This window comes from Calypte anna, chromosome 24 (genome assembly GCF_003957555.1).
Source record: "Calypte anna isolate BGI_N300 chromosome 24, bCalAnn1_v1.p, whole genome shotgun sequence".
NCBI classification, from domain to species: Eukaryota; Metazoa; Chordata; class Aves; order Apodiformes; family Trochilidae; genus Calypte; species Calypte anna.
The window spans coordinates 2,340,718-2,362,193 of NC_044269.1; the positions used below are offsets into that span (position 1 = coordinate 2,340,718).

Genomic DNA, 21,476 nt, shown 5'->3' on the forward strand with positions numbered 1-21,476 from the left:
TTTGAGGGTTTGAGCAGAATTTCTCCAGGATGTAGTGGACGTGTCCTAATTAACCTGTTTTTTTCTAAACTGCCTTTGCTGTCACACCTCAATCTCCTTCAACCCAGAGCCTCCCGGGCTGCCCTGATGCCAAGAGGAGGACATTTCAGGTCATTCTAGCAGGGTGCAGGTTTAGCAAGGACCACTTTGCCCACCTTCTTGCATTTTGGGGATGTCATGTCCAGCAAGTGACATTCTCAGCAAAGTGACCACCACAGAGGTCCCAGCACCTTTGTGCCAGACTGCATGGCAAGGATGGGCATCCTAGGGCAGTGTGACACTGTCACAGCAGGTTTGTGACATTGCTCAAGGCCCTCTCCCTCTGCTCCTGCAGCTGTGGGCTTCATCAGTGAGGATGAGTACCTGGAGATCACGGGCATCACACGGGAGCAGTCGGGAGAATACGAGTGCAGCGCGTCCAACGATGTGGCAGCGCCCGTCGTGCAACGAGTCAAAGTCACTGTCAACTGTGAGTAGAATCATAGAATCATAGAATCATAGAATTGGCTGGGTTGGAAGGGACCTCAGGGATCATCAAGTCCAACCCTTGAACCACCGTTGCGGTTGCTAGACTATGGCACTAAGAGTAGCCTGAGGGATGCTGGGGACAGGGGGCAGAGCCAGTTCCTGTGCCACCCCCTGAGTGCCAGGACTTGGACTTCAGTTTTTCTTAGCTAGAGGAGGATGTCTGCCTTTTGTTTCCCTTCTTTTAAAGTGCCTTTTCTTTTTTAACTACCACCTCCTTGGCATCTGTCTCCTTCAGCCTGGGTTTGCTGCCCATGGGGAGATGCTGTGCTGATAACCTCCAGGAAGGGAGTGAGCAGTGAACAGGATTTTTGAAATGTTTTTTCCTTTAGAAGATAAGAGAGGGGGAAAGAAACAGTGCAAGGAAGAAAGCAGCATCTTTTCTGCTCAGACAGAGGTGAAGACCCTCCTGAACCCCTCTCTAGCCACCCCTTCAGCTGCCTGGGCTCAGCACAGGGGCACACGTGTCCTCCCAGAGCTGGGGCACTACATAGGAACCCTCTCTGGGATGTGGTGTCCCCCATGAGCCCAAATATTCCTGGACAGCAGCACCAGAGCAGCAGGAGCTAGGCATGGACCCAGAAACTATTTTGGGGAAGCAAAGGGAGCCTGTGAGGAGCAAAAGAGGGGGGAGAACACCCCGAGGCTGCTGATCTCAGAGTCTCGTCTTCCCCACAGACCCGCCCTACATCTCGGATGCCAAAAGCACCGGGGTGCCTGTGGGGCAGAAGGGCATCCTGCTGTGTGAAGCCTCTGCTGTCCCCTCTGCTGACTTCCAGTGGTACAAAGATGACAAGAGGTAAGGAATCCTTGCTGGGGAACAAAAAAGGGGGGGCACAGACCGACCCTGAACAAGCCACCTCCAGTGCTGACAGCTTTGGCTTTTCCTAACGTGGCAATGAGTGGAATCCCCAAATAACCCTTGGTGCAGTCTGGGTTTGGGTGCTGAGGCAGCTCCCCTCTGATTAGCAGCAGGCAAAGCTTTTGCACCTCATTTTTACGTAGCTTCTCCCTGGGAAGCCCAGAGAGGCCATGGTGCATCCAAACACAGGACCAGCCCTGCAAGTCACTAATAAGAAGGCAAGTTGTAGCCAAAAAAGATGCTCTCCAGGAGGCTGGGGCTGCCTGCCCAGCCTGGTTTTGGGTGGTTTGGGAGGAAAAGAGCAGGCAGAGCATACAAAGTGGAGGATGTTGGCCCAGCAGATGAGAGGCTTTGCCCACAAGTAGGTCAAGATGACAAGGACCTGTGACAGAGCAGGTTTAGCCCACCCAGATGAGCAGTTAGATCCTGGCAGGGGTGATAATGGAGATCCAGCACCTCTCAGGAGGAATTAGCAAGTAAAAGAGCTGCAGGAGCAGAGCAGGAAGGGGATGCAAGCACAGGGAAGTCAAAGCACTTGGTTAATGCTTCAGCATTTCTGCAGCTGGGAAGGGTCTCCCTGCTCCATACCACAGAACTCACTGTGGTGCCAGTGTTTGTGCAGCAGCATCCCCTGCCTGAGTGTGCTGCCAGCCCCATCATGGGGGAACAAGGGAGGGGAAGGTGTGAGAAAGCATCCTGCAAAGCCAGGAGGAGCATGGAGCCCTCAAGGCCAAAGTGAGAGGGATGCTGAGCTCTCCTGCCAGCTAGGAAGGAGCCTTTCCTGGGTACTTGTGAGCATCCCTCCTTGTGCATGGCTTTTGGCAAGGCCCCAGGTTGTCCCTTCAGCAGGGACTCTGCATCTGGGATACCTGTAGACATCCCAGGGATGTTGTGGGATGGCAGCTGAGGAATGGGTCCAGCAGAGCAGTGCCCATCTCCCATCTCTCTCCCAATACCTTCCCTTCTCCCTCTTTGTGTCTGATCTTTCCCTGATATCCCGACCAGGGGATAACAGATCCTTCTCCTCCTCCTCCTCCAGGGGATAACAGATACCCTCCCCATGACCTTCTCCCCTTCTGCCTTCCTCCCAGGCTGGCTGAAGGACAGAAAGGACTGAAAGTGGAGAACAAAGCCTTCTTCTCCAGACTGACTTTCTTCAACGTCTCCGAGCAGGACTATGGCAACTACACCTGTGTAGCTTCCAACCAGCTAGGAAACACCAATGCCAGCATGATCCTCTACGGTGAGTAGGATCCAAGGAGCCAGCTGGGGTGGGGACACAGCTTAACAGTGAGACACAAGGCATAGGAAGGGTCTGTCTGTGTGTTTGTGTTTGCTGCTGGTCCTTTCTGCCTCAGTGTGTGGATCAGAGGTCGTAGTGAGCTCAGGGCAAGTGGGAAACCTCCCAACTGATTCAGTTCTCATGTCTGCCAGTGCTCTGAGGTGTTTGGCACCATGTTTGGGGTCTGTCATGGATGCAAAGTTAGGACTTGGCTGTTGGTTTCCATCTTCTCTCTCTGATGAATACCTTGGAGAGTTGCTGATTCGAGGCATCTTCCTGTGTTGATTGGGGGGAGGAGAGATGACACTCTCCAGATCCCTGTCATGGCCACCAAGAGCCACACATGGCCAACAGACCTCATCCCTGGCCACTGCTGTGAGGATATTTTCCTGCCAGGGATATGGGGCTGTCAGTCCTGGCTGCTGAACTATATGGAAGAAGTGTGGCTTGGAGACCTCCTCTCTCTTCTGAGCTCAGCCTGAAGTTTTCCTTGTCACCCCATGACAGTTCCACTTCTGATGGAAAGCACTGGTTTCATACAGCTTCAAGCCATCCTGGTATTGCAAACCTTTTCCTGGAGTGTGCAAAGGATTTAATTAAACCCACAGAGACCAGGGAGGGGACCTCTATAGGAGAGATGGGGCTGGAGTGTATCAGGGTCTGGAGGGTCCACATGTAGGGGCTTGGCCAGCTTGTAGGTATCTGATGGTTGGAAGAAGTGGATGGAAAACCAGGGTGTCCCTGGAAATCTCTTTGCCACTGTCCCCCTGCCTATCCTTGCAGAGGACAATGCCTGTCTCGTGTCCTTTTTCCATTGTCATGTGTGTGTGTTGGATGCTTTTCTGGTCCAGTGTGAGCAGGCATGGTGACCAAGCCATAGCAAGGCACATCTGTGATGTTTGTCTCCCTTCTGCAGTGACCATGCTGTGGGCAGCATCATTCCCCCCCCCAAAATAATGCAGGTTTTTTTTCCTCCTGGATGGTTTTATTCTCCCTGGAAGGGGCCCAATGGATTGGCAACCAGTTGCCATCATCCCAAGCATCTCCATCATCTTGGACATCTCCCATGTTGGTGTCATTGCAAAGCTATAAATAATCCAGTGTGTGTGGTTTTTCCTTTGCCTGCTTTCCCCAGTGAGCTGCCTGATGCCCCTTCCTGATCCCCAGGCCCCTCAGTGGGGGGGCTCAGGCCTAAGAGATGGGGTGTCCCATGATCAGATGCCCACAGCCCCAATGTAGAGCTAATTGGGGATGTTAACGAACCTAATTATGGCTTGTTCCCCAAAAATGTCCTTGCTGTACATGATGAACTTTCTTGACTTTATCTGCCCACTGAAGCCATCATTAGTGTCGTCTAGGAACTCCCTTGGCTCTTCCCCACTGGGTTTCCTGGTCATTGGTGTCCCCAGTAATCCCATTTTTCATGGAAATGGACACCTGCTTGGTCCAGCCAAGCACCCAGCATGGCCCAGGCTATGTGCACATCCTCAGCCTCCACACTGTAGGTTCCCTATGGATTGATGGGGTTAAAATTTGAAGGAGTGTGGGACCTCATCTGCAGGTGCAGGCTGGATGAAAAGCCCTCCAAGTTCAAGAGAAGTTCTCCTGGCCTAGGGTTTTGAGAGCTGTCAGGGGGTTGGTTTCAAAGTCACAAGTGTCATCCAAAGGCATGATCCCCTTTAGTTCTATCTGTTGGGCCATGACTTCTACCAGGGAACAAGATGGGTGTCCTTTGAGTGGCTGGAGTTCCCATAAAGCCACTTCAATTTAATGATCCTTTTGGTCTTTATTAATTGAGTCCCTTCAGGAGGTGTTGGGGACAGTACCATGAGGGGGTCCCCATCTCCCAGCCAGGAGGGATTTTTTCCCCCCTCCAACAGAGGTTTCACCCCCATGGGCACAGTGATGTGAACCTTTCCAGGGCTGTGTGACAAGAGGGTTAATGCAGCATACATCTTTTATCCTTTTTTTAAATCTAATTTTTCAAGGAGGTCAAGTAGAGCTTTATTTAACAGGGACCTCCTCTTATTGCAGTCCTGCTGCCTCACTCGGCAGCTCATTTGATGCTGTCTGTAATGTGATGGAGTGCTGGCCAAAAACCCACATCGTTTTCTTGGAGTTAAAAGGGGGACAAAAAAAGATAAAGCCCTCTGCTTCTCCCCACCATGAATTCTGGTTGCTTCCCAGAGCCTGGTGTCTGGCACTAAATCCATTTGGGATGCTGCACCCAACCCATGCCAAAGGGGAATGGGGGGAGCACAGGGGAAAGCTGAACCCCCCCAAATTCCCTAGATGGACTTTGCAGGGCCTCCCCATCCCAGGTCCAGGGTCCCACAGGCTTGTTCAGGGCTCATCCCGGATTTCTTGGTTTTCCCAGCCCCAGGTCCCAGGGCAGGCTGAGCGAAGCATCTCAAGCTGCTCTTTCCATTGCCCTTTTGTCCTTAACTTTCGCTTGTTCTTTAATTTTTAGAAGAGACAACTACAGCTCTGACACCCTGGAAAGGTCAGTAATTCGGGGACCCCGGCCACACCAGTGCTCCCCATACTCCTTTTCCCCTCAGGCCTCTCCAGCTCCCACCCTATCTCATCCTGACTAGCCTAGAGATAAATTAGGGTTTTTCCTGCTGTTTTTTAACCACCCTCCTGTCCTGCCTCTCCCTGCCAGCCCCCTGTCACTGTCCAGTGGTGCTCTGTACCCTCTGCATGCCCTGTGTCCCCACCGCGGTCCCCTACTCCCTCCCTGTTGTCACTGTGCTCTCCTCCCTGTCACCAGGAGACATGCAGGAGGTGGCTTTGTGGTCCACTTTCCCTTTGTCACTGTGTAAATGGGTCCTTTCTCCTCTGGGATGCTTCCCTGGGATGTGGTAGGGCTGGAGAAGTGTCCAGTCCTGTTTCCAGTGCTGTTTTATGGTGTCCAGCCATGCAAAGCTCAATGGCCAGCTCAATGACATCTTGGGTTTGGATGACATTGGCCAGGTGGCTTCATTTGGGATGACTTGGAGATGTCAGGCTTTGCTGCCTTGAGGTAGCAAAAGTTATTGGGTGTCCAGATCTGCCCTTGTCCACGGCTTCCCAGTCAAGCTGGGATTCAGGGCTCAGTGGAAAGCATCATGAGATGTGTGTGAGAGTGTTGAGGAGTGTAACTGGAAGGACACCAAATGGTTTTAATGGTTCTCAGTGCTCTGGTCAGGCTTGGAAGCCAAGTGGATGTCTCTTAGGGTTTCAAAAGCACAGTTTGATCCAGTTTGTAGTCCTGTTCCAGCAGGGACACCATCCTGACATTTCTTCCCACCCTAGTGTTGCTTTGGGCCAACTACTTGGGGTGTTTTGGTTAAAGCCACTGGGTCAGGCACCCTGCACATCATTTCCCATGGTGAGCTAGGAGCTCCTTACTCCCCATCATCCCCAAAGGTGTGGACAGGCTTGGCTCTTCTCAATAATCATCTTCATCCCATCTCATTCTTCTTGAGAAGGTCAGGGTCCATTATCATTGATGACCCCCAAACAGGCTCTGGGGAGGCTCAAAACACAGAGTCCTCAGGGTAGTGCTACCGGCAGTGTCTCTGCTGGGAGGACAGGTGGTTGTTGTCCCCTCCAAAGGTGACAAGTGGGGACCAATGAGACATTCACCTCTGGCTCAGCTCAGTGGGGCAGGCACAGGGTGAAGAGGGGTGGGTGAAACCTCTCAACTCCCCTTCCAATGTGGTTAGAAACTTGAAAAAGGTCATTTGGTGCTGACGAGCAAGGGGACTGAGGTGGGACCTGTCCTAAAGCCAAGGAATGGCTGGCACCATGAAGGGGATAATGGGGACAGCTGGTGGTGCCCTACAGCACAACGGCACCACAAGCAATAGCATCGGGGTGGAGCCCAAGCTCTGGGGTTTCCTTCTTTTTATTTTTATGGTTTGGGGTTTTTTTGTCATTGGCTTTGTGGCTAACCCTGGGGGGTGTTTCTGTCCCTTCCTTCAGGCCCTGGAGCAGTGCACGACGGGAACAACGGCGCGTGGCGGCGAGGGGGCTGTGCCTGGCTGCTGGCCCTGCCACTTGCCCAACTCGCCCGCCAGTTTTGACCCCAAGAGCCGTCCCGCAGAGGAGCGGCGGCGATGACCATGGCCAGCGAGCACAAGCAGAAGAAGGAAGAAGATGATGATGATGATTGATGACGAAGAAGTGTTCACTGTTTCCGAAAATAATCATAAGAATTGAGAGAGTATCCAGCCAGGCCACCTGGGGGAGGGGGAGAGAAAGAAAAATACGCAAAAAAAACCAACCAACCAACCAACCAACCAACAAAAAAATGCGAATTTGCAAAGGAGAGTGAGAGAGAAAAAAAAAAAAAAATAATCCAAGGCTTCCTGCTGAAGATGCAATGCGACTGAGTCTTTTTCTTTTCCCCCTGTTCCTTCTTTTTTTTTTTTTTTTTTTTTGGTCTCCTATCCCTTTTGCCTCCCCGTTTTCACCGTTCTCTGCCACAGGCCAGCGTGGAGGATGGGAGAGGCCATAGGGGCACAGGGCTCCCCCTGCCCTCCACCCCTCCACAGCCCCCGCCCCCTGCTCCCTGCGTCCTCCGCCGGTTTTCTTCTTGCCGAGATTCCCCCATCTTCTCATGGAGCGTGCCGCCATTTGTGTTCCAGAATATATATATATATATCCTCATATACATATATATATATATATATATATGTATAGATATATAGATCTTCAACAGTTTCCACACAACCACGAACGGAAAAGGAGGAAGGACACCGGCGCCGAGCCGCGCGTTCATCGTACCACCCGCAGACATCGTGAATGAGAAGGGATTCTGAGTCATGGTTAATTTTATTAATTATATTTTCTGATACGAGCCTAGAACTCTTAGTTCCTACAAAACAGAAAAGCAAAAAAAAGAAGAAAATTTAAAAAAAAAAATTAAAAAAAAAGAAAAAAGTTTAAAAAAAAAAATAAAAAAAAAAGATAAAAACCATCCAGAATGGAGAGAGGGGGAGCAAGCGGAGAGGAGAAGTCAGTTTGCCGAGCACCACCGGCCGAGGAGGTTCACGAGCCCGGCGAGTTGGCACGGAGGAGGAAGAGGAGTGTCGCACCAAAACCCCCCCAAAACCAGCCCAAAAAAACCATCATCCAAACAGTTCCTGCTGAGGGCATGGGCGACACTTGCCACGCATCGATGCAGAGGGAGACGCTGAATCTTTTTATGGGATATATATATACAGTATATATAAATATACATATATATATAATTTTTTTTTATTATTTTTTCTTTTCGTTAGCGTTCTAGCCACGGTTCCCAGCAGGGTCCTTCCGCTGCCATTACTGCATGCTGTATATGGAGTTAGGTGTGTATCGGTCCTCCACGAGACGAGACGAGCGTCTCGGTTCCACATGTCCCCTAAAAAACCCCCCTCACCTTTCTGCCCTCGGGTCACCGGGGACAGAGGGCAGGAGGGGACCAGGGCCCCTCTCCGTCGCCCTTCGCGGCGGAATAAAGCGAACCGAAGGAGATCTAGATAGCTCAGTTTTCTAATTTTTTTATATATATATATATATATATGTGTATGTATATGTGTGTGCGTGTGTGTGTGTGTATATATATATATATATATATATAAAACTAAACACAAAAAAAAAAAAGAAATAAGAAGGCAAAGTGATTGGCACCCCAGTGGCCCAACCGTCACCCGAAGCGCGGGATCGATCGTCTCGGGGGACGTTTTGGAGGGGGGGTCTCTCCTGCAATCACTTTTCCTCCTTCGGTTTCCTTTCCTTCCTCGTGGTGGGGGGCACAGGGGGGAGGTGGGGGACCCGGGCGCGGGCGGGCGGGCGGCGAGGGGGCTCTCTCTGCCTATCCATTAAAACGATTGTTCCATGTGGCCGCTCTTGTCTGGTTGTGATGCTCATTGCCAGGGGGGCTGGGGGTTTCCCTGCCTTCTCCCCTATCCCGTGTGGTTGGGGAGGGTTGTCCAGGAGGAGGGGAGGGATGTGGGGTGGGAGCAGTGGATCTCAGTGGATCGGGGAGATGGCACCAGGACTTCACCAGTGAGCCCAACGGGGAGGTGGTGACAAGGTAAGGTTTTGGTGAGTAGATGGGGAGGGGGATGGTTGGAGTTCTACTCACAGCCCACCCACAGGATCCCACCCTGGGGACCTGAAAGGTTTCCGTGTAGCACAACGTCACAGGGGATGGTTTTGGAGTGGCCAAAGTGATTCCCACGGGAAGAAGAGATGTGGAGATGCCAGGTGGGTCCTTGAAGACTGGGAGCCTCCGGGCAAAACGGGGTGGGACAGAGCCATGGGTTTGGGATGGGGACAATGTCACTGTCCCAAGGGACAGGGCTGTGGTGGAGTTTGTCTGGGCCTGGGTCCTGGTTTGTTGCTGATTTGCAGAAAGTTTCTTGGTGTGTTTGGTTCTCAGCCTTGGCCAGCTGCTTCCCCAAGGGCTTGTGGAAGCACTGTGGGCAGAGGGCATGGCCCAAGTCCCTGAGGTGGGTGCATGCTGGGTTTTTTTAGGGTGTCTGAAGGTTGGTGATGGGCTTGCTGCCCAGGAGCCAAGAGGGCTGAGGACCAGCTGGTGGGGTACCTGGAGGGTGTGAGGACCCAGTCAGAGGCATCCAAGACCAGATTCATGGTGCCTTGGAGAAAGGGTGACAGTAGACATAGGTTTTGGGGATCAAGACCATCTTCTTGGGACCATGGTGGCAGCTGCTGGCAGGCCAAGGCTCCCTGGGGTGTCCTGCCTGGGTTGGAATCTCCCAGGGCAACCCCATGCACAGGCAGGAGGGTGGCTGGGGACTGTGGTGTCCCTCCTGTCCCCTGACTATACACAAAGTGACAATGGGTCACACTTTCCCAGTGCCACTGTGCAAGACTGGGCTAGAAAGGAGGGTATGACCTGGATTGTCCCCAGGCAAACAGAGAGTAATGGTACAAAATATGGAATCAGTTCACGAGGGCTTTTTCCTTCTTTTTAAATGGGGTAACTGCTTTGGATTTTCCCCACCAAGACAGTTTGGTGTGTTGTGTTTTTGGTTTTTTTAAATTATATTTTGGTTTTTTTTTTCCTTTCCAGCACCCTGCTGGCTGGTGGAGGCTGCAAGGGAGGAATAGCAGCCACCTCTGACACCAATCCCTGGTGCTGCTCCAGCCCCTGATGCTATTATTCCTCATTTGTGGGCAAAGAACCCCAGAACCTGGTCTAAGGCTTAGGGTAAGTGTACAGCCAGCATGAGAATACAGTCTAATCAGAGAGATTGAAACCTTTCTGCTGTGCTTATGCACAAAAATGAGGTATATACAGAAAGTGAATGGAGCTGGGATTAAGATAATGGGAGAGTTCACCAACCTCAAGGAACAGTAAGGGGAAAAAAAAATCTAAGCAGGATGCTGAGTGATTAATGGAGCTCCTTGTAAAAAGGCAACTCTGATTTCTGTGTACACCACCACGTTTAATCCCACAGAAAAGGACAGAAAGCTTTCTACCTTTGACAAACTGGATTGCTGGCACAATTTTACTTTAGTACAGCCTGGTTGTCTGGGCTAATGACAGCCTGGGACTGTGATTTCCATTCAAAATAGACATTACAAATTTCATAACAACAACCCCAGTACTGACAACAACAATATCCATAAGAACATCTTCTGTTATGCAGGATAGGAAACCTCTCTCCTGGTAAATTCAAAGGTTGGACCACATGTAGCCAGATTAATGGGGCAGCAGCAAATATTGCTTAACCCTTCTTGGTCATTCAAGGGAGTGGAAGTGTCTGTGCAAGCAGATATTTCCACTATTAAAGAGGAATTTTCCCCTTTTGGGACACATCTGTACCAGATGGTCCTCTTGGAAACACCAGAGGACAATATACTGTATAAAAAGAGACAACCAGGCATGGGCTTGGGTGTTGCGGGAAGAGCCTTTCTTGCTCCTGAGGCTCGACGAGCTGCTGGCCTCTGCACTACCTCACACCAGAGTGAGCTTCTCTCTGTGGGTGTGTGTCCCACCTTTATAGGCCCCCTGGTAATAGGGGGCCTGTCCTAACCAGGCACAGGTGGACTCACACCCACTCTTTGGCAACTCAAGGCACCTGGTTTATCTTGTTTCTCTACATTTCCCCCTTTTTTTTTTTTTTTTTTTTTTTTTTTTTTTACAGCAAAGCTTTCCCAGTTTGCCCTAACTTACAAACATTTTAACACTGATTACAGGATACACTTATAGCTTACGGGATTTAACCCTAGCTTACACAGCACTGATTACAGGATTTTTAGGCAAACAGTTCAATATCAGCCCAGGCACTTTTCACAAAGTCTCTGCCTTTCTGACTTGAGTTCTTCTCCCTCCTGTATCTTCTCTTCTCTTGGCTTCCCTTTGCTCAGGGGTTTCCAAAGAGAGAATCATTATCTTGGCTTTCCTCTGCTCAGGGGTTTCCAAAGAGCTTGCTGGTTCCTCATGGGTTTCTGGTTCCTCGTGGGATTACGGGATTTAACCCTTCCTCATGGGATTCCATCCTCCTGGCTTCCCTCTGCTCAGGGGTTTCCAAAGAGAGAATCTTTATCTTGGCTTCCCTCTGCTCAGGGGTTTCCAATCCAAAGAGCTTGCTGGTCATACCTTTCAGGGAGAGTGTTAGCCCAGGCACTTTTTCAAATCAGGGAGAATGTTCCTGTTGCCAGCTCCTCATACTGCTGCCTTTCAGAAGTTGTTCTTCTTTCAAGTTGCCCACATTCTCCACCAAATGTGGCAGGAAGAGCCTTTCTTGCTCCTGAGGCTCGATGAGCTGCTGGCCTCTGCACTACCTCACACCAGAGTGAGCTTCTCTCTGTGGGTGTGTGTCCCACCTTTATTGGCCCCCTGGTAATAGGGGGCCTGCCCTCACCAGGCACAGGTGGACTCACACCCACTCTTTGGCAACTCGAGGCACCTGGTTTATCTTGTTTCTCTACACTTGGGTGTATTAAACACCATTGATGTAGAAACACTTGGTAGCAAACTAAACACTAATGAATAATTTGAAATCCATGGATCAACCTTTGAAAGCTTCATCAGCTTGAGGAGGTAAGGAATGGGTAAGCTCAGGCCTCTCTTCTGATTTAGATAAAGTACAAGACAGTGATCAGTAGCAGCTGGAATTGCTCAGACCAACATTTCATTAGCACTGAGCTGCCTCCAGGCTCAGTTCTGGGTCCAGTTGCTGCAATAATCAGAGAGGAGGATGAGTTTTTAGGGATGGAAACCAGGAAGGTGAGCTGGGATCACATTCCACCTTTGGAAAAGAAAGCTTTCTCTTGGACAGGCATGGAAGCAAGTTGTTAATTTTACATGCAGTGTAAATAACACTAAAATTTGTGCTTCTGTACTACTGGGAGGTGATGCAATGACAAACAGCATCTACCCTGCTGTGGCATTAGGAATTCACTGTGTTGTGCATTAGAGAGCACCGAGTCTGGGTTTTCCAGAACAAACAGGGGGAATGATTGGGAAACAATGGATATTGATGTTGGAATGGTAAAAGAACATCACAGATTTCTTTAGGCCAAACTTTAAAGGCTCCAGATGCCTGTTTAGATACTGAACAGAAGTGTTTGTTGTTTTTAAATGAGAATCCTGAGTCTGTCTTGGTGCACGTTGGAAGAGGATGTGAATGCTTAAGAACCCTCTATAGTGACTTAGCAGTAGGCAATGAGAGGACAACTTGACAGGCACTCAAATCTCTGCATTTCTGTTCTCACCCAGGGTGTGATTTCAGCTTTTCTGTACCCACAACCAGAATACCCAGGACAACAGCTTGCTGTGTGACACTGTTATCACCAACCCCTGGCAGAATGGGCAGCAAAAAGCCTGCTGAAACACCCTGAGTTATATGGACTGGTACAATAAATGAAAAAAAGAAGGACAGAGAGCTCTGGGTAGTGTACACCATGATACAGACAGAATACAGAATGTCCTGGAATGGATCAAGAAGCAAGGAGAGCACCAATGGTGGGAAAGTTTGTTTGGGTGGTCACCAATGGCAACTGGGATTCCGAACTTAATATTCCATCCTGTCATAGCATTGTGAATATTGGTAAAACTTTGCCTAGTTTTGTTACTAGTTCAGTGTTTAAAAGGACAGTGGAGAGCATCACAAGTAATCCATCCTAAATGATCTATATTTTAAAAGTACATTTCAATATTTCTTAGCATCTCTGATTTGATTGGATATAATTCTAACACAAGCATAAATTCAGGACACTTACATTGCATGGAGGCAAGAGGTGCCTGCATTACCACTTCATAATAGAGAGTTTTTGACTGCAGTCATGGTGTAGCAGCATCCTCTGCCTCAGTGTCCCTGCCTCAGTTTCCCTGTGTGATTCAGTTGCTCTCTGTCAGTTTCACAGCCTTTGGCCTGGAGTTGGAGGGTTTCCCAGGGAAAGAAAAGGGAACAAACCCTGACCTTGTAACAGTCTTAAAAGTACAAATAGAAGGCCAAGTTGATGTCTGTGTCACCAGCTGCTCTCCTGTGTTGAAGAACACAGTGCCCAGCTTGGCTCCAGCCAGGCCAAGCTGACAAAATAAGAATAGACAGATAAAGTGAAGAAAAGGGTTTTCTTGGGTTTTTTCTCCAAAAGGGGATTTTCCTCTAGCAGGGAAACTTGAGTGGTGACTCCTCACGAGAAAAGGACTCCCTGCCACTCCACGAGGAAGGGTAAGAAATACCCAATCCCTACACATGAATTCTTATTCATCTTCAGTAGCTTCACAAGGCTAAAGAAAAGTATGACTTGTATACTTTAGGACTTTAAGACTTTTGGATCCTTTTAAATATGAGAGAAGACTGCAATTATTGTCTTACCACATTGCCATAAGGTGTAATTTTAATCATTGCTCTAGATAAGACCCATTAGTAAGTAAGTTGCTAGCACTCAATTAACCCTTGTGAAATAGTTGGTGATTATTTGGTTATTTGTTTGGTTTGTTCTTACCTTGGTACCCCAAAACCTTGTTATCCTAATATTCAGGTTAATATAATTTAGTGCCTTTTATTCCTGATTTTTAAGATCTTTTTTTTCCTGTTTATAATAAATCTTGAGTTTCTGTCTATACATTTCCTCTGCTCTCCCTGTGTAGGCAGAAAGGTGACAGTGCTATTTCTGAACAATGCAGGAGGGCATTGTCCAGTGTCCTGTTTGGGTAAGTGACTTCTCAGTGGTGGTTTCAGGGTCATTTCACATGAGATCGTGCTGGCAGAGCATTCCTGGCACTCCATGCCACCTTCTCCCTTGATCCCAGGCCCGTCCATGGGTAGGGAGGAGCCTGGCAACATGGGATGTGCCAGCACCAACCCATTCTGCATGGTGGTCAGGGCTCCAAATCTCTGTTGGACACATCCATGAGAGTGGAATAGGGGGGAAGAATCCCCTCTGTATGAATGCAGTACAAAGTTGATGCCCTCCTTGAATGCAACACTGAAAACTTGTTTTTTTTTCCCCCAAAAAAACCTGTTAAAATTAATGAATAATTAACGCATGAAGGGATTCAGAACACAAAAAAAATCAACTCGAAACCAAAGTAATTCCTGGAGAACAAATGGAAGCCTGTCCATTCCTGGAGTTGGAGGCTGCCTTGGTGCTCTTCAGATGGGATCTCAGCACATCAGAGCTTCAGCTGCAGTGGAGCCTTCCAGATCTTCTTGTCCAGGAATTGTCTGGCAGAGGCAGAGCAGAGAAAGGCCATGTCCTGGCTCACCAAAAGAAGGCAATGACTTTGAGATGTTCCTTTTCAAAATCACCGAGTAGATCAGGGAGTAAAATAAATAAAAAAAAAAAGTCTGAGGCTTTCCTTGTTTGCCTCTCCAAATGATGTCAACTACAAATATGTTCACATAGAGATTATGTGTGACATCAAATTCTTTGTGGGTTTTTTTTTTTTCCTGTTTGGAGAAGAGGAAATACATCCTTTTATCCAAAAGATTGTTTTGTACAGAATTGGAAATTAAATAGAAAGGGTGCAAGGAAGTGGAGATGGAGATTATGTGTGACATCAAATTCTTTGTGGTTTGTTTTTGTTTTTTTTCCTGTTTGGAGAAGAGGGAATATATCCTTTTATCCAAGAGATTGTTTTGTACAGACTTGTTAATGAAATAGAAATGGTCCAGGGAAGTGGAGATGGGAGAGATGCTCAAATACATGACGTGATAACAAAATGTGTCACACCATCACCCCAAGGGCAATGGCATGAAAATCAGCAATATTTTGGCTAAGGATAAAGGATAAAGCCCCATCCTAACAGCACCAGCCCCGAATAGATTGGAATAGATGTGCCACGTTCAGCCTAAAGTGAACATATTTGAATATATTTTGCCAAACTATGATGTAACATGTTAAACTCTGGGTGCTGGCAGGATAAATTGACTTGGTTGGGACTGTGAGGCTGTGGCAGGTGTGCCAAAAACCCTGGCACCATAAGCATGCTTATGAATATTCATGAGTACCAGCAGAAAACATTAGCATACATTGACTTGATTGTGCTGGCATTACAGAGCTGGCACAGAAATTGGGGTAGGTTTGCCCCTGTTCTCTCATGAGTACCTGCACAATATGGGAAGAAGTTTGACTACATGCATAGATTGGATTTTTTTTTATTTTCAAGTTTGGGTTTTAGTCTTTATTTGTTGTCAGTTGGGGTTTGGCCATGAGTGGGGCATATTCTTAAAATTTTGCATGATTTGAATACCTTGTAAGATATTCCAGATTTTACCAGAGCCATCTGCTCTGCAGAGCATCATGCTGTGCCACTCCAGATCTTGCTGGATTTGAAAAGGTGGCTTAAGTTTAAATTCAATTGGGCCACATTTGGCCATCTTAGGCAAAGCTGTGCCAGATGTGCTGTAAACACCTGATAATATTAGCAGAGCACTAAATATTTATGAGGCTGGCAGAATACATCAGCATATGTTTCTATATTTGAATTTGATTGTATTTATCATGAGATTGCACCTTTAGCATTTAGCTACTCTTAGTTGTGCCAGGTTTGACCATGTTGTCCAGGCATGTGCTTCAAATTTGGCAAGATTTGAATATGTATTTGTAGAGAAACAAGATAAACCAGGTGCCTCGAGTTGCCAAAGAGTGGGTGTGAGTCCACCTGTGCCTGGTTAGGGCAGGCCCCCTATTACCAGGGGGCCAATAAAGGTGGGACACACACCCACAGAGAGAAGCTCAGCTCACTCTGGTGCGAGGCAATGGAGAGGTCAGCAGCTTGTTGAGCCTCAGGAGCAAGAAAGGCTCCTCCTGCTACATGTATTGGTTTATTTTTAATGGCTGAAGAGAGTTGAATATATGAGTAAGTTTGGGATGGCTTAATGTGTTTGTATGGATATTGCTGGATTCATTCAGCTTGGATTTCTGGTGTGCCAGATAATGTGGGGGGTTTTTTTTGTTTGTTTGTTTTTGGTTTTTTTTTTGCAAGAATGTCCTAGCAGAGCCATCAGGTTGGTTCTTGGGGAACAGAGGAGCTGAGTGAGGAAGGGTTCCAACCTCAGTGAGCCCTGGCTGGGGGCTCCAAGTGTTACTGTCACCAGAAGGGAATTGAGGCTTTAATTAATGAGGCTCCAGGAACCATTCCAGGGAGTTCTGGGCACTCAGGAGCCCCCCCAGGTGTACGTTGGCCACAAAGCAAAGCCCCAAAGGTACAAAGTTCTTCAAACTTTATTGATACACTGCACAATCACAACCATCTCTTATTCTTGCCGAATTAGAAAAGGTTACAACTACAATGTAACATGCACAAATCTCAGGTAGTACAGCCACCTTCGGAATACAATGAGCGACGGAAACTCAAGACTGACCCTCGGCAGGAGCAGAGCCCCAGGAGCCACACTCCCCCCCCCAAAAAAAAACAAAAACCAAAACACCCCGAGCACCCGGATACCCCCACCTGAGCATCCAAATGAAGGGGTCTGTCCCACCCCGGGGGCTGAGCCTCAGCCAGCCAACACGTTCCTCACAATGGCACGTTACATGGCACGAGAAAGTTGAACGCTGGGGAGGAGGACAGGGGAGCCCACCCCACCGGGGGAAGGAGAAGATTGGGGTGGGGAGGACCACCCCAGGGCCGGGTCCATCAGCCTCAGCTTGTGGCGCAGCATCTCGTCCTCGCCTGATCCATCGTGGCCTCCAGCCCTGCCATGGGGACAAAGGGACAAGGGGCTGGCTTGGGTAAAGGGGCACCAGGAGACACCAGGGGGGTGTGTGAAGCAGCCAAGGGGTGCGGGGTGAGGCTTCTCCCCTGCCCAAGGGTACTTTTGGTGTGGGCAAGGACATGGGTGTCACCGTGCTGGCTGAAGATGGTGCCACGGGGTAGGATGTGGCACAGCTGAGATGCCCCTGGACCAGGGGATAGGGTGTGCCAGATGTCAACTCATCTGGTCAGCCAGCACATTGGGCCAGGTGGGTTTTACCATGTTAACAGTCCAGGAGCCTTCAAGGGTTTTGTACCTGTGTTTTATTTGGTGACAGCCTCACACCCCAGGTCCCAGGCAGCAGGGGATGAGGAGGGGTGGTAGCAGCATAGAAGATGGGGTGGTGGCACCTCAGAGCCTCAGGATTGGGTTGGTTTCTTTCACTGTGCTGTGCACCGAGGACCAGCACCCCAGCTTCCTCCCAGCCACAGAAAGCAGGACAGTGGGACAAGGAGGCAGTGGCAGTGTGGGTGTGGGGAAAAAACAGTGTCTGTGGGGTCTGATGCTGTGAAGCCATCTTGGTGATAGAGGGAGAAGGAAGGAGCAAGGCCTGGGGAGGTGCTGGGGGATGCTTTGTGTGCTTGCTCAGCGCCGTGCTGGAGAGCTGTGTCCCCGGTGCAAGTATAGGGTCTGGTGCTGCAAGTGACTTTTTAGGAGCAGGATGAGAGGGTCTATCCCCAGACCATGGCCCCAAAGGACACCCAGATGGTCACAGAGCATCAGGAAGGCTCGGGACTGCCACCATGGGCATAGTGAGGGAAACCACTGCTGCTGTGAGTGGCAGGGGAGAGGTGGAGGCTCCCAGGGGCTGCTGGAGGAAGCGGAGGGTCGAGTCTGGCCACGTCCATTTTGTTGGTGAAGGCATTTTGTAGGTTGGCAGCAGGGATGAGCAGCAAGCTAGGGGCACAGAAGCCGTCCTTGTCCCTGCTTTGTCGGCACAAAGTGGAGGAGCCTGAGCCTCCTCCATGGGGTCAAACACGTCAGATTCTGTCTTTTGGGGAGGCAGAGATGCTTGGCTGAAAGCTTGGCTGACCTCGGAGCTGTAGGAGAAGAGGCTTGTTGGCTGGTGGTGTGCTGTGAGGTTCAGTGCCTCTGCTCGGTGTTGGTGGGGCTGTGCTTTTGATGTGCAGGTTGGAAAGTGCTTGGAAAACAAAGCCAGAGGAACCTTCCCTGACGAGTGCCAGCAGGGCGAGAGCAGGTCCTGGCATTAGGGGGGGCAGCAGCAGAGCAGGTGGGGGTCCAGGGAGCAGCAGGAAGGTTCTCATCCCCATGAGACAGGGCGGTGGTCCCCAAGATTCCCATTCCTGGGAGAGCAGCCTCCTGCCTTCAAGGTGAGGGGTTTTGGGGAGTCGGGGATGGTGTTAGCTGGGAGAGGGAGGTGCATGACCCCCAAAGGACAAGTGGTTGTGTTGGGTGAGCCCCTCAGAACAGACCAGTGAGCACGAGGCCAGGGAGAGGTGATGTTTGGGGCGCTTGGGGAGGAGCTTTGGCGGCGAGAACTGACATTCATGAGCGAGAGGGCTGAAGGCAGAGCCAGGAGGCTTCAACCTCGGGGTCCTTTTCGGGCGTAGGTGGCTTAGCAAGACGACGAGATGGACATCCCCGGCGATGAGCTCTGCGCACCCCTCCCCAGGGACCCGGAGACGAGGTGGCCACGAAGAGCCCCGTCTGTGCCACACCACATCCCCCGGGGTGACGATGGTGGGTGAGAGTCTGGTGGCACGTGGTGGGGTCTGTACAGCGTAACCGGCGGCAGGAACCATCCCAGGGGTGGGAGAGGCGGCCGTCCCGGGATGCTGGGAGCTGCCACCCATCCTCTGGCCTGGCACCTGCCCGACGGAGAGGAGTCCCCGGGTGGAGAGGGGGGCAGAGCCCGTGGTGGGGCTTCCCGGGACCCTCCACTCCCTTATCAAAAGTCGAGGAGGAGGCGAGCGAGGAGGGAGGAGACCCAGAGGCAGAGGCCAGCGGCTGCCCGGGATGCCACGTTGCCACCGTCGTGCACTGCTCCGGGTCCTGTGCAAGGGAGAAAGGAAGGGGAAAAAAGGGAGAGAGTGTAAGATGGCAGTGAGTGTAAGATGGCTGCATCCCCATCACTTTCCCCATCTCCACCTCAGGTGGGGATAGTGGGTTTGAAGAGCGTTGATGGTGTTGGTATGAGGTCCAGGTGTTGGTACGGACCACTCAAGGTCCAGGTTGGTATGAGGCTGCCCTGGCCATGCTCACAATGTGGTGGCACTCTCCTGTGCCATCAAAGGACAGGTCTAAAAACAAAACCTGTGCACACAGACCCTCATGCCTCCAAAAGCATGTTCCTATTGCTCTCTTGACATCCAAGCTAGAGATTCTGCTTGCATTTATCCTCATTGCTCCCCAAATCTTTACACGCCTCACCTTTGAGGATCGCCCTCACTGAGACACCCAGCCACTTACCCTCCAGTCTCCCTCAAATCCTTCCCACAACTTTGTCTTCCCCAATAAACCTCAAAACACGACTAGTAATAATAAAACATATTAAAGCTTCCTAGGAAGCTCTTTACCTTCTGATGCTCTCACCCTCCCAATTCTCATTCCCATCCCAAAGACAAGAAAATGAGAGAACAACCAAGAGGACACATGGGGCTTATCTGCCCACCAAGGCTGTGCCACACAACACAGGGCACACAGCTATGCACCCCAGGAGACCCCCACCACACCATGTTCACCATGGCCAAACCCTTGCCCTGCCAATGAGCATCATCACGCCTCCTAGACCCCTCTTCCTCCTCCACAACCTCCTCCTCCTCCTTGCTGCAAAGAAAACCAGGGCACCTACCATACAGGATGATGCTGGCATTGGTGTTGCCCAGCTTGTTTGTGGCCACACACGTGTAGTTGCCATAGTCCTTCTCCGAGACGTTGAAGAAGGTCAGCGTTGAGAGGCGGCCCTTGCTCTCGATCCTCACGCCCTCCAGCCCATTTGCTAACCTGCAGGAAAGAGTGGGAACCAGTGCTCAGAGCACCACCCTACCCCTCTGACACCTATCTTCACCCCTCCCTGGGCCACCTCTTATCATCTCCCCAGCCAACACCACGACACACCCGCATATTCCCCCAACAGACTCCCCACAGCCCCCCAGAACAAGCCCTTCCACCCACTGTGCTGCACCAAAGCACGTTGTGCTCTCCATCCCATAACCCACATCTCCTGCCTGACCCACATAACTCCCCTTTACCCCCATGAGCCACAACCACCATCCCCAGGAGGAAAAAACCTCCCACACAACTCCCCTTTACCCCCATGAGCAACAACCACCATCCCCAAGAGGAAAAACACTGGGACCCCAGCTGAGCGCTCAGACCCACCAAAATGAGTTGGCTGCAGCCTTCCTCCTCGGCCACCTCCTGCCCCATGGCTGCCCCATGTCCCCCACCCTGCAGCCCCTCACCTGGTGTCTTCCTTGAACCACTGGAACTCTGCCACGGGGACAGCTGAGGCCTCGCACTGCAGGATGCCCTTCTGGCCCACCGAGGCGCCCGTGTTCTTGGCGTTGGAGATGTATGGAGGGTCTGTGGAGATGCCAGGCCACATGATGCTGGGCTACACCTGCCAACACCCTGCCAGAACCACACCTCTGTGACCCCCAACCTTCCCCCCATCCCTTGCACTCACAGTTGACAGTGACTTTGACTTTCCTCACGTCGGGGACAGCCACGTCGTTGACGGCACTGCACTCGTACTCCCCGGACTGCTCCCGGGTGATGCCCGTGATCTCCAGGTACTCATCCTCACTCACAAAGCCCTGCCCTGCGAGACACCCCAAAAACGTGGCACCATCACTCGTGGCCACCAGCACCCACGCTGGGTTCCCACCCCTGACACCTGGCACACCCTTTGCTCGGGACACTACCCAACAACGCATCCATGCTCCCACCCCAGGACCTCCACCCTCTATAATAGACAGGAGGAGAACACAGGCACCTCTACAGGGACATCCAGCTGTCCAACACAACCCAGGCAAGTCCCCTCTGGTGGCTTGTCCCCTGGTGATGCTCTCACCTTTGCCAGAGAGGTGCCTCCACGTGACAGTGGGCTCTGGTCTCCCAAAAGCCAAGCACATGAGGGTCACACTGCTGCCTTCATTCACGGTGATGTCTGATGAGATGTTGACAATCTGGGGGGGAACTGCAGGACAGAAAGATGAGCAAAGCCACCACAGCACCACATCTGGCTCTGTCCCCTCCTTGCTCCCCCCACCACCACCATCACAGCTGAGACCCCGATAACCAGCTCTCATTACAGCCCCTGACAAGGCTCATATTTTAGCATATTTATTAAAGCTGTTTAAATTACAGAGCGTCTGCTCCATTCAATACTGGACACAGTGATTTATCTCACTCTATCCCCAGATACTCCATCTAATAAATAATTTTGCAATCCCCACATCCATAAATATCTCCAGCCCTGGTGAACAAAAAAAAAAAAAAAAGCAATTAAAACACTGATGTTGTTTCCCAGTGGTACCAGAGCTCCTGGACACAGCCCCTTAAGAGAGTCTGTGCACCCTGGGGAGTGAATGAG

At 50.5% G+C, this 21,476-nt stretch overlaps 2 protein-coding genes across 3 annotated transcripts in view; one reads left to right on the top strand and one right to left on the bottom strand.

Annotated features, from left to right (window-relative positions):
* LOC103526083 (protein CEPU-1) overlaps window positions 1–7,000 on the top strand; it is a 131,239-nt gene extending 124,239 nt beyond the window's left edge. The window contains 5 exon segments of the mRNA XM_030464649.1: window positions 374–508; window positions 1,243–1,363; window positions 2,518–2,669; window positions 5,179–5,211; window positions 6,678–7,000. Coding sequence (XP_030320509.1) covers window positions 374–508; window positions 1,243–1,363; window positions 2,518–2,669; window positions 5,179–5,211; window positions 6,678–6,778 — 542 coding nt within the window. The 3' untranslated portion in view covers window positions 6,779–7,000.
* An 11,609-nt stretch (window positions 7,001–18,609) lies between these two features.
* The window catches only part of LOC103526084 (opioid-binding protein/cell adhesion molecule homolog), a 261,631-nt gene continuing 258,764 nt past the window's right edge, over window positions 18,610–21,476 (bottom strand). For both annotated transcript variants that reach the window (XM_030464746.1, XM_030464744.1), the window contains 5 exons: window positions 20,955–21,080; window positions 20,568–20,702; window positions 20,344–20,464; window positions 19,731–19,882; window positions 18,610–18,931 (listed from right to left, as the gene is read on the bottom strand). In XM_030464746.1, coding sequence (XP_030320606.1) covers window positions 18,828–18,931; window positions 19,731–19,882; window positions 20,344–20,464; window positions 20,568–20,702; window positions 20,955–21,080 — 638 coding nt within the window. In that variant the 3' untranslated portion in view covers window positions 18,610–18,827. The remainder of the gene's footprint in view (window positions 18,932–19,730; window positions 19,883–20,343; window positions 20,465–20,567; window positions 20,703–20,954; window positions 21,081–21,476) is intronic.